The sequence below is a fragment of the Arachis ipaensis genome, chromosome B07 (assembly GCF_000816755.2).
Source record: "Arachis ipaensis cultivar K30076 chromosome B07, Araip1.1, whole genome shotgun sequence".
In the NCBI taxonomy this organism is placed as follows: Eukaryota; Viridiplantae; Streptophyta; class Magnoliopsida; order Fabales; family Fabaceae; genus Arachis; species Arachis ipaensis.
Genome location: NC_029791.2, coordinates 112,898,667 through 112,911,760, shown reverse-complemented (window position 1 = coordinate 112,911,760; position 13,094 = coordinate 112,898,667). Strand labels below are relative to the sequence as shown.

Below are 13,094 nucleotides of genomic sequence, written 5' to 3'. Positions count from 1 at the left end.
AATATTCTATTTAATAGTTTTACTTTCAGTTTGTAAGTACAATAAGAATTTTTTTATTAAAAATTGTCTATTTATATTGTTTATTTAAAAACTTTTTAGATTTTTTTATTTATAATTTATATATAAAATTTTTAATTTAAAACCATATAAAAATATTTATACTAATCTTTTTATTTCAATTATATTAAAGTTAAGCTAGCTCGCATAAAAAAATATCCTATTTAACAATTTTATCATCAGCTTATAAGTACATTAACAATTTTAATTAAAATTTAAAAGCAAAAAGCACTTGATCGAATTGAATTTGTATTTAAAAACCTAAAAAATGTTATTTCAATCTCGAGATATTTTTCAAAAAATATTTAATTTTTTTTTTTTGTTTTTTGGGGACCAAGGCGAGGAAGAACTGAAGCTGAAGCCATTTTCTGCGTCGTCTTCTCCCTCTCTCTGGGGAACACACAAATCTATACAATATTGGTAGCTACGCGCCGACGCAGTACACACACGCTCGAATGCGGTGCAGTTTCTAAGGCACAGTTGCTGCTGCAAAACTTTCCACATGGAGTTCCCGCTTTACGAGACGCGACGCCACGCTTCTTCTTCCACATCACCGTCTTCTTCTTCTACTACTACTACACTGCAAATTCCAAATTACCCTCCGCAACGCCAGGTGACGAAGATCTCTTCTTTTCTCTACCGATTTATGCTCTAATCTTCTGGATCATCTCAATTCATTCCATTTCTCCAATTTTCAGGCCAATGATGGCTCTGCAGGGAGCTTCCGCTCTTTGCTTTCGGTTCGAGGTACGTTTCTGCATTTTTCCCCTCGAATCACCTAACGGCTTTAGTTCTGGTTCGTTTTTGGCTTGCTGAATCTCTATTTACGGTTATTTGGCGGTGGTTTTGTGTTATAAGGTGTGAGTCAGCTGAAGGAGAAGTGGACGGAGTATAATCAGCCGAAGAAGCTCAGGAGATTGGTGTCGCTGTTTGTTTCCCCTACCGCCAAACACGTTGCGGTCGCCGCCGGGAACCGGATAACGGTTCTCAGTAAAGACGATGATTATCAAGTGCCTTGCGGCATTTTCGCCGGTAATTATCTTTATTCTCCTCTAAACTATTGTGCTCTTTTGGAGTGTTTGTTGGCGGATATTATTAGTTTCTTTGATCGTGTTGTGTGATTTCAGCTTAGAAAATTTTGTTGTAGATGTACGTGAACTTTATGTATATAAAAAATTTTGTAGGTGATGGAATGATGAGGCTTCTATAGTAATTAACAATGTTTAAGTTATGCATTGGTGATATAAGGGGAGAGGACCAAGGCATATATTTTGAGAGGTCATAGGTAATAACACGCAAAATCTGGGATTTGTACCTTTTGTAATGCCATGATAGTCCTATAGAATTTTGTTAGGAAGTGACTAGCAGCATTTATCTCTCTGCCAATATAAATTACATAATGCTATTTTTCTGTAATATATGTTGATTTTTTACATGCAAATAATGGATGGCAGCACCCCTGAGGTTCTTCCTAAGAGATGGATGACAGTCATAAAAAAACAGATGGCAAGTTCTAGAAAAATGGATGAACTCTTGCTTGTGTCAATGAAGGATTTTATCCAAATCTTGAGTTTGTGTAGACTGTGTAGTGTTTCCATTAGCTTTATGCCTTGATAGCGTTTCTGGATATGTTTATTCATTTTTTAATGAATTCCTTCCTCCTGGATAAAGGATGTTAGAAATTAACTTATACCTGATTACTTGTCTGTTGTCTTTATAAACTTGCTTCTGATATGGATTTGGGTTGTTAGGTCGCAGCCTTGGTACATTTAGTATGGGAGTGTGGTCTGAAGATGATGACATTCTTGGGGTTGCTGATGATACTGATACGCTATATTTTATCAAATTCAATGGTGAAGTAATAGCTGAAATTGTGAAGAAGCATTTGAAAATATCTTCACCAATTGTTGGCCTATCTTTTGAAAATGAGTCAGATGAGCACAAGTCTTACATGTAAGTTCAACATTTCTGTGTTCCTTGCTTTTAATATTCTGTAGAAAAATTGAAGTATGACTACTTGAACACTTTCTCGGGTAATGTTGGGAACTAAATAAGCCAATGGAAAGCCAATATGAACATTTTTTGCTCTCTCTTTTGATGTAGGTTCTCTGTCATTACATCTGATGGTTCACTTCAACAAATTGAGCTCAGTTATGGACAAAGTGGATATACCTTTCCCAATTATACTTCTTATCACAGGAAAAATCTCTGCAGCAATATTTTCTGCTTTGACCGTCATCATGAACTTAACTTTTTGGTGGCTGTTCACAAGAACTCTGGTACGATTTTGGTTATTTTCTGTTATATATGATTTGTTGTGTTTTAAGAAATACATTATACTATTTAAATAGATGAATTTTGGCTATCACTTTTATTAATTCCATAAGCAAACTTTTCACCTGATTGGTTTCAGTCTTTCTTTCTTAACAATTGAAATAAAGCTAAGAAAAGGACATTTAATACATACTTCTGAAATCTGAATAAAGTTTCTCTGGGTTACAAACATTTGTGTGCTAAAAATTACCTTTTGGTTCAATTGTTTAAAAGCTGCATTAAACTCACTTCCTTTCTCTGTTTTTGGTTTAAATAAGCTTTTTATGATTAAACTACATATTGTTGTTGTCTTCTCTGTATATATTTGATATCCTTTCTTTCAATTTTTTGGAAAAAAAATATATAGTTCTTATTTTGATCCTTTGAACGTAAGAAAAGCGAATTTTTTGTTTTATTCGCCTCCCTCCTTTTTTCAACATATATGCAGTAAAATATGTGTTATATCACACATGTTTGTAAAGGTGAAGGCCAATGTATTCTTAAGTACTCAGTCGTATGGTTTTATTTTAAATTTCAAATTATTATTATTTTTTTATTTTTGGTAATCAATTTCATTGATTTCATGCCTTTGAAATCCCCCCTTTTTTTTTCTGGGTCACAAAAATGAATTAATTTATCACTGAACTTTGTATGCCTTATCCTCTTATCTTGAGTTTGTTGATATCCTAGTACTATTTCTTTTCTAGTAACACAAGTTATTGGAAATGGAGAAGAGGCAATTGAATTATTATTTTTTTACATGTCTTGATCTGCAACTGGTGTTTGACAAAGTTCTTCACTAATTAGTTATGCATTTATCTCTAGGGTCTTGCCATCTTTCTCTTTGGCATACAAATTCAAGTAGAGAACTGGAGCAGTTGTCCTCTTTGCAGTTTAAGGGATTATATGTAAAACCAAAAGATTACAGAGGTCAACTAACATATCCAAAGGTGCTAATCTCACCACAAGGTACATTCATTACTACACTGGATTTGACAGGGTGCTTGCATATTTTTAAGTTGGACAGAGAAGGCTTCACGCTATCTCGGCTTTGCTTGGGGGAGCTAGACGATTCATCAATGTTTGATAATTTATCAGTTGGAGGGAGTAGGTCCTCTGTGGGACTTATGGATTTTATGTGGTGGAGTGACCATATCCTTGCTGTTGTAGAAAGGAATGGTGTTGTTTCATTGATTGACATCCTAAATGGTTCAAAAGTTCAGGAAGAGGGTCCTGCATACTTTTTGCCTGTTGTAGAAGGTGCACCAAAATACAAGGGATGTCTTTTTCTGTTAGCAACTCCGTCATCTCAAGAAAGATCTAATCCTTCTGATGTTGGATCAACAGATGAGTTACAACATATAGAGTGGATCACTGAAGATAGGCTTAATCAGTTTCACTTTTCTAGGTTGCTCTGGTGCCTTGTTACTTTTTCTGAGAAATCTGTCCCTGAAATGTACAGTATATTGATTAGCAAGAAAAGATATCATGATGCTCTGGATTTCGCTGATAGTCATGGACTGGATAAAGATGAAGTTCTGAAGTCACAATGGTTGAATTCTAGTCAAGGATTAAATGAAATAAATAAATATTTGTCAAGTATTAAGGATAGAGAGTTTGTACTTTCCGAATGTGTTGATAGAATTGGACCTACAGAAGATGCTGTGAAAGCTTTACTGGATTATGGTCTCCACATCACTGACCATTATAGATTCTCAGAAGTAGATGATCATACTTCTACTCTAGTATGGAATGCTCGTTTGGCCAGACTTCGAATTTTGCAATTTAGAGATAGGTTAGAAACATTTCTCGGAGTAAACATGGGAAGGTATGCTAAAAGTAATAGAAGTCAATTTTGTTAAATTAGACTCCCCTCCCCCTCCCAAAAAAAAAAACATATTTGAGCACAAGCATTATGTAATTACTGATCACCACAATCACAAACAATAGGATGTTTAAGTTTTGTGATTGTTCAATAATTCTGATGGTTTCCACTGACCCAAAGTTCATTGACACAGTTTTCTGCAGGTTTTCTGTGCAGGAATATGGCAAGTTTCGTGTTATGCCTATTAGCGAAGCTGCTGTAGCACTGGCTGAAAGCGGAAAAATTGGTGCCTTAAATTTGCTGTTTAAGCGTCATCCATATTCTTTATCTCCATTTATGTTGGAAATTTTATCTGCCATCCCAGAAACAGTTCCTGCCGAAACATATGTGCAGCTTCTTCCTGGGAGATCTCCTCCTGCTGGTGTTGCAGTGAGGAAAGATGATTGGGTTGAATGTGAGAAGATGGTTTGTTTCATTAACACATCAGTTGAAAGCCATGACATTCAAATCCAAGTCAAAACTGAACCACTTGTTAAACATTTTCTTGGAACTTTTTGGCCATCCATTGATGAGCTCACCAATTGGTATAAAACAAGAGCTAGATTCATGGATGATTTCAGTGGGCAGCTGGATAATTGTTTAAGCTTTCTTGAGTTTGCTCTTCACAAAGGTTTATCTGAGTTGCAGCAATTCCATCAGGATGTCCTATACTTGTATCAAATTATTTATTCTGATGACAGTGATGGCGAAACAAGCTCCAATATGAGTCTTGCCAAGTGGGGAGAGTTGTCGGACTATGATAAATTTAAATTTATGCTTAAGGGAGTCAAAGAGGAGAATGTAAATGAAAGACTACGCAATAGAGCTATTCCTTTTATGCATGGAAAGCTTCACATGGTATCTCTAAGCGGAGATATTAGTCTTCTTGATTCTGCAAATCAAAATATAGAGAAATCATTTCTGGTGAGATGGTTGACAGAAACTGCTTTGGTGAATAAATTGAACATATGCTTGGTGGTTATTGAGGAAGGGTGCAGAAACTTCCAAAGTAATGCCTATTTCAAAAGTGATGTTGAAGCTATTGACTGTGCTTTGCAATGCATATATTTGTCCACAGTTACAGATAGGTGGAGTACAATGGCATCCATTCTATCTAAATTACCTCCGCTACATGGTGAGTTTGGTTCTAATATCATAATGGTAATTAGCTCTATAATTTTGCTCATTTATACTCAATATTTCTTAGGGTTTCACTAGAATAATTAAATAAAAATATCAAAGGGGCAAACATATACTTGGGGTTGCTGGTGATATATTTACAGTTTGACACAACTACCAGACTGTAGTTAATTAACTCTATTCGGTTAATCAATTTTCCCCTTCGTAAATGTTGTTAACCACTTTTTTTTTGTTACTATATTTGTTCATTTTTCTGCTAGTACATCTATCACACCTGCTTGCCATCATTTAACACCTTCGTTTGAGTCCATGATTTGGCTGTTGTTAAGAGCTATCTAATGGCTTCTTGGGAAATCTAAAGACTTATATTCCGACAATTATCTTGAAATCAAAATTTCACTATTTTTCAAATTTTGATAAAACATTATTTACATGGTTTTGCTTAATTGATTGCCTTCCATGGTCCTATGCCATGTATCTTCTATCAACCAGTGAGTACCGACTGACACATGTGCATCCAATATCTTTCAGTGTCAACAAAATTTGTCCTCCTATAAACCATTATGTACCATGGCCTCCTTTTAGTTTATATTTGATTGTGATATCATTGTGTTCTTAAGCTGGGTACTTATCCTTTGGATCCCAAAACTTACCAAGTTCCAAGACATTTCTATTCATATCTTATATCTATATGTGCCTGTGCTAGTATGTGCCATTGAGTGAATTCTTGCAGATATGATTTGGTATCTAATATTAATCATTGGTTACATTAAAATATGTATTCTTGCGCAGGTACTACAATTCAAATAGAGAACCTTGAGAGAAGACTTAGACTTGCTGAAGGTCATATTGAAGCTGGGAGACTCTTGGCATTCTACCAGGTTGGTAGTTTCTCCTTTCTCGCTATGTAACTCCAAACTGGCATACTTTATGGTTATTTGTATGTCAATGGAAATGTGTATGTCAACATGGTCCGGATTACGAAATTGTTGCTTGGTACTGTTTTTGCCACTTAACTATTTGGCAACATGGTTATAAAGTTCAATATATTGTTTTAGCCATATGTTATGTACTTATTTTATTGTGTTGTCTTTTGTATCGATACAGGTCCCAAAGCCATTAAACTTTTTTGTGGAGGCTGAATCAGATGAGAAGGGTGTCAAACAGATCATTCGCCTTATTCTATCTAAATTTATTCGCCGTCAACCTAGCCGATCTGATAGTGAATGGGCCACTATGTGGCGTGATATGCAATACTTGAGGGAAAAAGCATTTCCTTTCCTGGACCTGGAGTATATTTTGGTTGAATTTTGCAGAGGGCTGCTCAAAGCTGGGAAGTTCTCTCTTGCAAGAAATTACTTGAAGGGTACGAGTTCAGTTTCTTTGGCATCGGAGAAGGCAGAAAGCCTTGTCATTCAAGCAGCTAGGGATTACTTTTTCTCAGCTTCAAGTCTTTCTTGTTCAGAAGTAAGATTTTCTATTACAACATAGTAATTCTAACATCTAATGTCTGAGACTTGTTCCCAATGCAAAGCATGCTATTGAAGCCATAAATGGGATAATAGATGGAACTGTGCATTTTTTTTTGTTACATGATCTCAACTGCATGAATTGGTTAATTACGGTGCTGTAAATTGTTCCAGATCTGGAATGCTAGAGAATGCCTTAACCTATATCCAAATAGTGCAAATGTCAAGGCAGAGGCAGATATTATTGATGCACTTACAGTTAAGCTTCCCAACCTTGGGGTGAACATTCTGCCCATGCAGTTCAGGCAAATAAAGGATCCTATGGAGATTGTGAAAATGGCAATCACAAGTCCAACTGGAGCATATTTTCATGTTGATGAACTTATTGAAGTTGCTAGACTTCTTGGCCTGAGGTCTGCAGATGAAATAGCAGCTGTTGAGGAAGCTATTGCTAGAGAAGCTGCAGTTTCAGGTGATTTGCAATTGGCATTTGATCTTTGTCTTGTTTTGGCCCGCAAGGGGCATGGTTACGTATGGGATTTATGTGCTGCAATTGCAAGAGGTCCTGCTCTTGAAAATATGGATGTAGACTCTAGAAAGCAACTTTTAGGCTTTGCTTTGAGCTACTGTGATGAGGAATCCATTGGGGAGCTTCTCCATGCATGGAAAGACTTGGATTTGCAAGGCCAGTGTGAAACATTAATGATTTCGACAGGGACAAATTCTTCAAGATTTTCATTACAGGGTTCGTCTTTTAACTCACTTCCCAAACAAAGCATTCAAAATATTTGCTTTCAAGCGTCTAATGACATGAATACCAACAATCAGGATGTTCATCTTGAGAAAATTAAAGAAGAGCTTTCTGCTGTTGCTAAAAGCTTAGCTATTGGTGATCAAGCAGATTGGGCATCGTCCTTGACTGAAAATGTAAAAGTTCTGTCTTTTGCTGCTTCACAACTCCCTTGGTTGCTTGACTTGAGTAAGAAAGGAGAACATGATACAAAATTCATAACTGGGAAGCAGTATTTGAACATCAGAACACAGGCTGTGGTGATCATTTTGTCCTGGTTGGCTAGAAATGAATTTTCCCCTAGAGACAATCTGATTGCTTCTCTAGCAAAATCAGTTATGGAGCAACCAGTTACTGAAGAAGAAGATATAATTGGGTGTTCTTATCTTTTGAATCTTTTTGATGCTTTCAATGGAGTGGAAATTATAGAAGAACAGCTCAAAATACGAAAAGATTACCAGCAAGTTTGTAGCATCATGAATGTTGGGATGGCTTACAGCTTATTACACAATTCTGGAATAGGGACTGATCCTATTCAGAGGAAGGAGCTATTGAAGATGAGGTTTAAGGAAAAGCATGCATCACCCACTTCTGGTAAGTTTATCATGCTTGCATTGGTTATGAACTTAATTCTTCCCCGTTCATTTATTTCTGCTGTGGCAATTGGTATTTGTAGCAAATACATCATTCCAACTTATATTTTATTCTACTTTCAGATGAAATAGATAAGCTTGGCAAGGTACAGTCCTCATTTTGGAGAGAGTGGAAACTGAAACTAGAAGAGCAAAAGCGTCTGACTGATCATTCCAGAGCACTACAAAAGATAATTCCTGGGGTTGAAACAGAGCGTTTTCTGTCTGGGGATTCCATTTATATTGAGAATGTAGTTCTTAATCTCATTGAGTCAGTAAAAATGGAGAAAAAGCACATTCTGAAGGACATTTTAAAATTGGCTGATACTTATGGCTTAAAGAGTACTGAGGTATGAGGATTTGCTAGAATATCCTGAAATATGTATCATAAGGAAATATGTCTTTATTACGATGAAAGTATGAAACCATTATCTTTATTACACCTATGTTTTAACAAGCCTTCACATGAAGGGGGGTCTTGTATAAAAGTTGTTTTGGGGCCTAAGTTTAATTGCTTCCGCCTTTAGATCAACTTATATATATATAAGAAATTGTCTGAAGGGGAGCCTTGGAGCAACGGTTGAGTTGTCTCCATGTGATCTCAAGGTCACGGGTTGAAGGTGTGGAAATAGCCAATGATGTAATTATCAAGTTAGGCTGCATACATTACACCTTTTGAGTGCGGCCCTTTCCTGGACCCTGCGTCAATGCGGAATACTTGTGCACCGGGATGTCTTTTTTATATAAGATATTGTCTGAATGATCAGTTGATAATCTCATTATTTCTTTGTTAATTGCAGGTGCTATTGCAATACTTAAGTGCTGTCCTTGTTTCTGATGTTTGGACAAATGATGATATTACAGCTGAAATTGCAGATTGTAAAGGAAAAGTAGTTGACAATGGAGCCAATACCATTGAAACCATTTCATCAATTGTATACCCAGCAATTGATGGGTGCAACAAACTCCGGCTTGCTTATGTGTATGGCCTGTTGGCAGAGTGCTACTTGCAGCTGGAAAGCACCAAAGATTCATCACCAATGGCATATCATGATCATCAAAATTCTGATTTAAGGTTTGCTCATTATTACAGAGTCATTGAGCAAGAGTGCAAACGTGTATCATTTGTTAACAATCTTAACTTCAAAAATATAGCTGGTTTACATGGTTTGAATTTTGAGTGTTTTAGTGAGGAAGTTTATGCATGTATAGACGACAGTAGCTTGTCAGCTTTGTCAAAAATGGTACAGACTCTTGCAAATATTTACGGCGATTCATTGCCCGAGGGATTCATGTCATGGCAGGATGTCTACAAGCATTACATCCTGCATTTGCTCAGTGATTTGGAGAGCAAAGCTGCAAATGAATCTAGTGGCAGAACGCCTGAGTACCTTCAAAGCTTCATAAGTAAGCTTGAGCACAGCTATGGTTCATGCCGATCATACATTAGACTTTTGAGTCAGTCTGATGCTTTGGGGATCATGAAGAAGTACTTCACTATAATCATTCCTCTTTACAGTTCTTATGGATTCATACCAGACAATTCAACATGGCAAGACTGTCTTATTGTTCTTCTAGACTTCTGGATGAGACTGGCAGATGATATGAAAGAAGTTGCATTGGAGGAAAGCTCAGGAGAAACTGTTTGCTTCAATCCAGTGTGTTTAATAAGTTGTCTGAAAGCTTTTATGAAATTGGTGATGGAGGATATAATCTCACCAAGTCAGGGATGGGGAAGTATTTATGGCTATGTCCAGTGTGGTTTGAGTGGCGAGTCTACTTTAGAAATTTATAATTTCTGCAAAGCTATGATTTTTTCTGGCTGTGGGTATGGGGCCGTTGCTGAGGTTTTTTCTGTTGCATCGTCAGAATCAGGTTTAGCTTCTGATTCTGGCCAAGGTTCCCAAGATCTTCCTCATTTCTATTTGGATATTCTGGAAGCTGTTCTGCAGGAATTAGTCAATGGATCCCATGAGAACCGGAACCTGTTTCATATATTGTCATCTTTAAGCAAGTTTGAAAGTGATGTAAAAGTCATGCAATGTGTTAGACGTGTAATTTGGGAAAGAATGGTACAGTTCTCCGACAATTTACAGTTGCCAAGCTCCATCAGAGTTTATGTGTTAGAGCTTATGCAATATATATCAGGTAAAAGTATAAAGGGTTTCTCAGCTGAAATGGAAGCCAATGTCCAACCGTGGGAAGAATGGAATGAGTTGCTTTTTGCTGGCAGCAAGAGTGAGACTGATGTCAACAAGCAGTTGCTGGATAACAAAGATTCTTCTAATAGGTTTACAAATACTCTGGTTGCTCTAAAATCATCTCAGCTTGTAGCATCGATCTCTCCTAGCATAGAAATCACCGCAGACGACCTATTGAATGTAGACTCGGCTGTTTCTTGCTTTCTGAAGTTCTTTGGAGAAGCGAGTAATGATTCCCACTTTGATGCTCTGATAGCTATTTTGGAAGAGTGGGATGGACTGTTCACAACAGTGAAAGATCGACAAAGAGAAAATGCTGCTGAAGCATCTGAAGGTGGGAATGACTGGAACAATGATGATTGGGACGAGGGATGGGAAAGTCTTGAGGAAGTGGAAAACACCGAGAAAGTAAAGAAAGGGGACTCTGCTTCTGTTCATCCGTTACATGTGTGTTGGACAGAAATATTTAAAAAGCTCATAAGCGTATCAAGGTTTAGTGATGTGCTGAGACTGATTGATCAATCATTATCAAAACCGAATGTTACGTTACTTGATGAAGATGATGGCAGGAGCTTAAGCCAGATAGCACTCGGCATCGATTGCTTTGCGGCTTTGAAGATGACATTGTTGCTGCCTTACAAAGCATTACACTTACAGTGTCTGGTTGCAATTGAGGATAACTTGCGTCAAAGCATCCCTGCTTTAATGATTAGGAATGTTGAGTTACTAATTCTCGTTCTCTCATCTGGGCTTCTCACTACTATCTCCAGCGACTCCACCTATGGTAAAAGTTTCTCTTATATCTGCTATTTGATTGGAAACTTATCCAATCAATGTCAACAAGCTTTGGTATCAGGTAAAAGAATCAACACTAGTGAAGACGCTGAGAATCCATTGCTGCTTTTCAGAACGACCCTTTTCCCTATGTTCATATCAGAACTTGTGAAAGCTGATCAGCATGTTCTAGCTGGATTTCTTGTCACAAAATTCATGCACACTAATGAGTCGCTGAGTCTCATTAACATTGCAGAGGCCAGTCTCGATAGGTATCTGGAAAGGCAGTTGCACTTGCTACAGGTCAATGAGATCCCTGTTGACAAGACATGTATAACACTGAAGAACACTGTTGGAAGCTTGAGAGGCAAGATGAGCAGTTTAATCCAGTCCACATTGCCATTGCTTCCTACTAGAGTTAGATGAACGAAGTACCAATTTTCACCCGTCATGATCCGTTTTTATTCTTTTCAGCAAGCTCTTTTAAAGTAGCATGTGTATCAGATTAGGGTGTAAGGGTTTATGGATTAGTACAATCGTAGTTGCAATCTATTGAGAGTTGGTCGCCGGGGGTGGAAACTGCTTGGTCAAAGGAAAGCTAAATAGAGACTGAAAAAGTTGTCTACTTGTCTAATTGACGAGGCCAATGAGATGAATTTGCTTCTATGTAGAAGAGTTGGTGTATAAATTTGTTTTTAAAATATTTTCTATATATCTCCATAATAGCATTTCATGATATAGTTATTCAATTTGGACACACACCCCATCCTAAATCCCTGAATTCAAAGGGCCTCTTTCTTTTTGGTCGCACTGTGTCTTTCTAGTCTATTTTTCAAGCTTTCATTCCCTCCTGTTGCTAGTCGTGATCTGCAGCTAGTTGCACTTGTTCCGCAGTCATTATCATTATTGCTTCGTTCTCAGAATCTCAGGTGGCCAGCTTCCTCTGTTGGTTGACCAGCGCTTTTGACGTATAGTGTTGTAGCTGCCTCACGGATCTTGAAGACGATACCCGTCAAGAGTGGTGGATAGAGTTGAAACAACCTCGCCAATCTTGAAGACAATTTTGATCTTGGATAGGTGACGACGTCTGTCCGAGGCTCTAATCTTTGCACACATTTTGTCTTTCCGGCCAAATCACGACTCTCCACATCATCGTTGTCTCCAAAAGTTCGGCGGCTTTGGTAGTGGTCTCTGCACCACTTGCATGTTAAGTGTCAGCTTCCCCTTCTATTTAAATCGCATGCTTCAAGTCGTATTATTCGCCTCCTTGTATCTGATCTGATGTTGCTAAATTCATCTTTCAATGAGTTATTTTTGCTTCCGAAACTTGATATGCAATTGTTGCATTTGGACCTTGATAAAAATTATTATGATATGTAGATATGTACATTTTTTTATTTTTATACTAAAGATGGAAGACTCAAACCCGCAACCTCTTAAGTGAGTATGGAGAGACCATGTCATTTGAGTTATAACTCATTGGCTTAGATATGTACAATCTCTTTTTTTTTTTTACCAAAGATATGAGACTCGAACCCACAACCTCTTAATTGAGTATGGAGAGACTATGCCATTTGAGCTATTACTCATTGGCTTAGATATGTACACTCTTGCTCATGTATATTTGATATATTTAATTATATATGTTTGACTCTTTTTAATAGTTTAAATTTCTTCTAAGAACTATGATTGAAGTCTTCTATGATAATTGCCTTTGGTAATTTTAAATTTTTTTTTTTCAATTTTCTATTATTCATGCCGCATCTCTTAGTTTTTGTATATACGCCTTACTAGTTAAATACTAACCTATAAAATGTTAGTATTCATTCTGCACAGAGTCGAAAAAGATTTACA

The 13,094-nt window shown here is 37.0% G+C and overlaps 1 protein-coding gene across 2 annotated transcripts; it reads left to right on the top strand.

Moving 5' to 3' along the window:
• LOC107605869 (MAG2-interacting protein 2) lies at window positions 370–11,989 on the top strand. 2 transcript variants are annotated; one of them, XM_016307795.2, is made up of 12 exons: window positions 370–670; window positions 756–804; window positions 916–1,089; window positions 1,809–2,010; window positions 2,161–2,336; window positions 3,196–4,198; window positions 4,399–5,369; window positions 6,167–6,255; window positions 6,482–6,841; window positions 7,018–8,227; window positions 8,350–8,615; window positions 9,066–11,989. In XM_016307795.2, exons 1-12 carry the CDS (start codon window positions 560–562, stop codon window positions 11,664–11,666), a joined length of 7,212 nt encoding a protein of 2,403 aa, XP_016163281.1. In that variant the 5' UTR covers window positions 370–559; the 3' UTR covers window positions 11,667–11,989. The 2 variants fall into 2 exon arrangements, with proteins under 2 accessions (XP_016163281.1, XP_016163283.1); XM_016307797.2 differs by lacking the exons at window positions 370–670; window positions 756–804 and adding an exon at window positions 1,242–1,342 and having other exon boundaries at window positions 955–1,089.

What these genes read in the sequence shown, in the direction of transcription:
- LOC107605869 (XM_016307795.2), top strand. Translation starts at nt 560, where the DNA reads ATGGAGTTCCCGCTTTACGAGACGCGACGCCACGCTTCTTCTTCCACA. An exon ending in GACTCTTGGCATTCTACCAG is followed by an intron (nt 6,256 to 6,481) that starts GTTGGTAGTTTC and finishes GTATCGATACAG; the next exon opens with GTCCCAAAGCCATTAAACTT. An exon ending in ATGGCTTAAAGAGTACTGAG is followed by an intron (nt 8,616 to 9,065) that starts GTATGAGGATTT and finishes TGTTAATTGCAG; the next exon opens with GTGCTATTGCAATACTTAAG.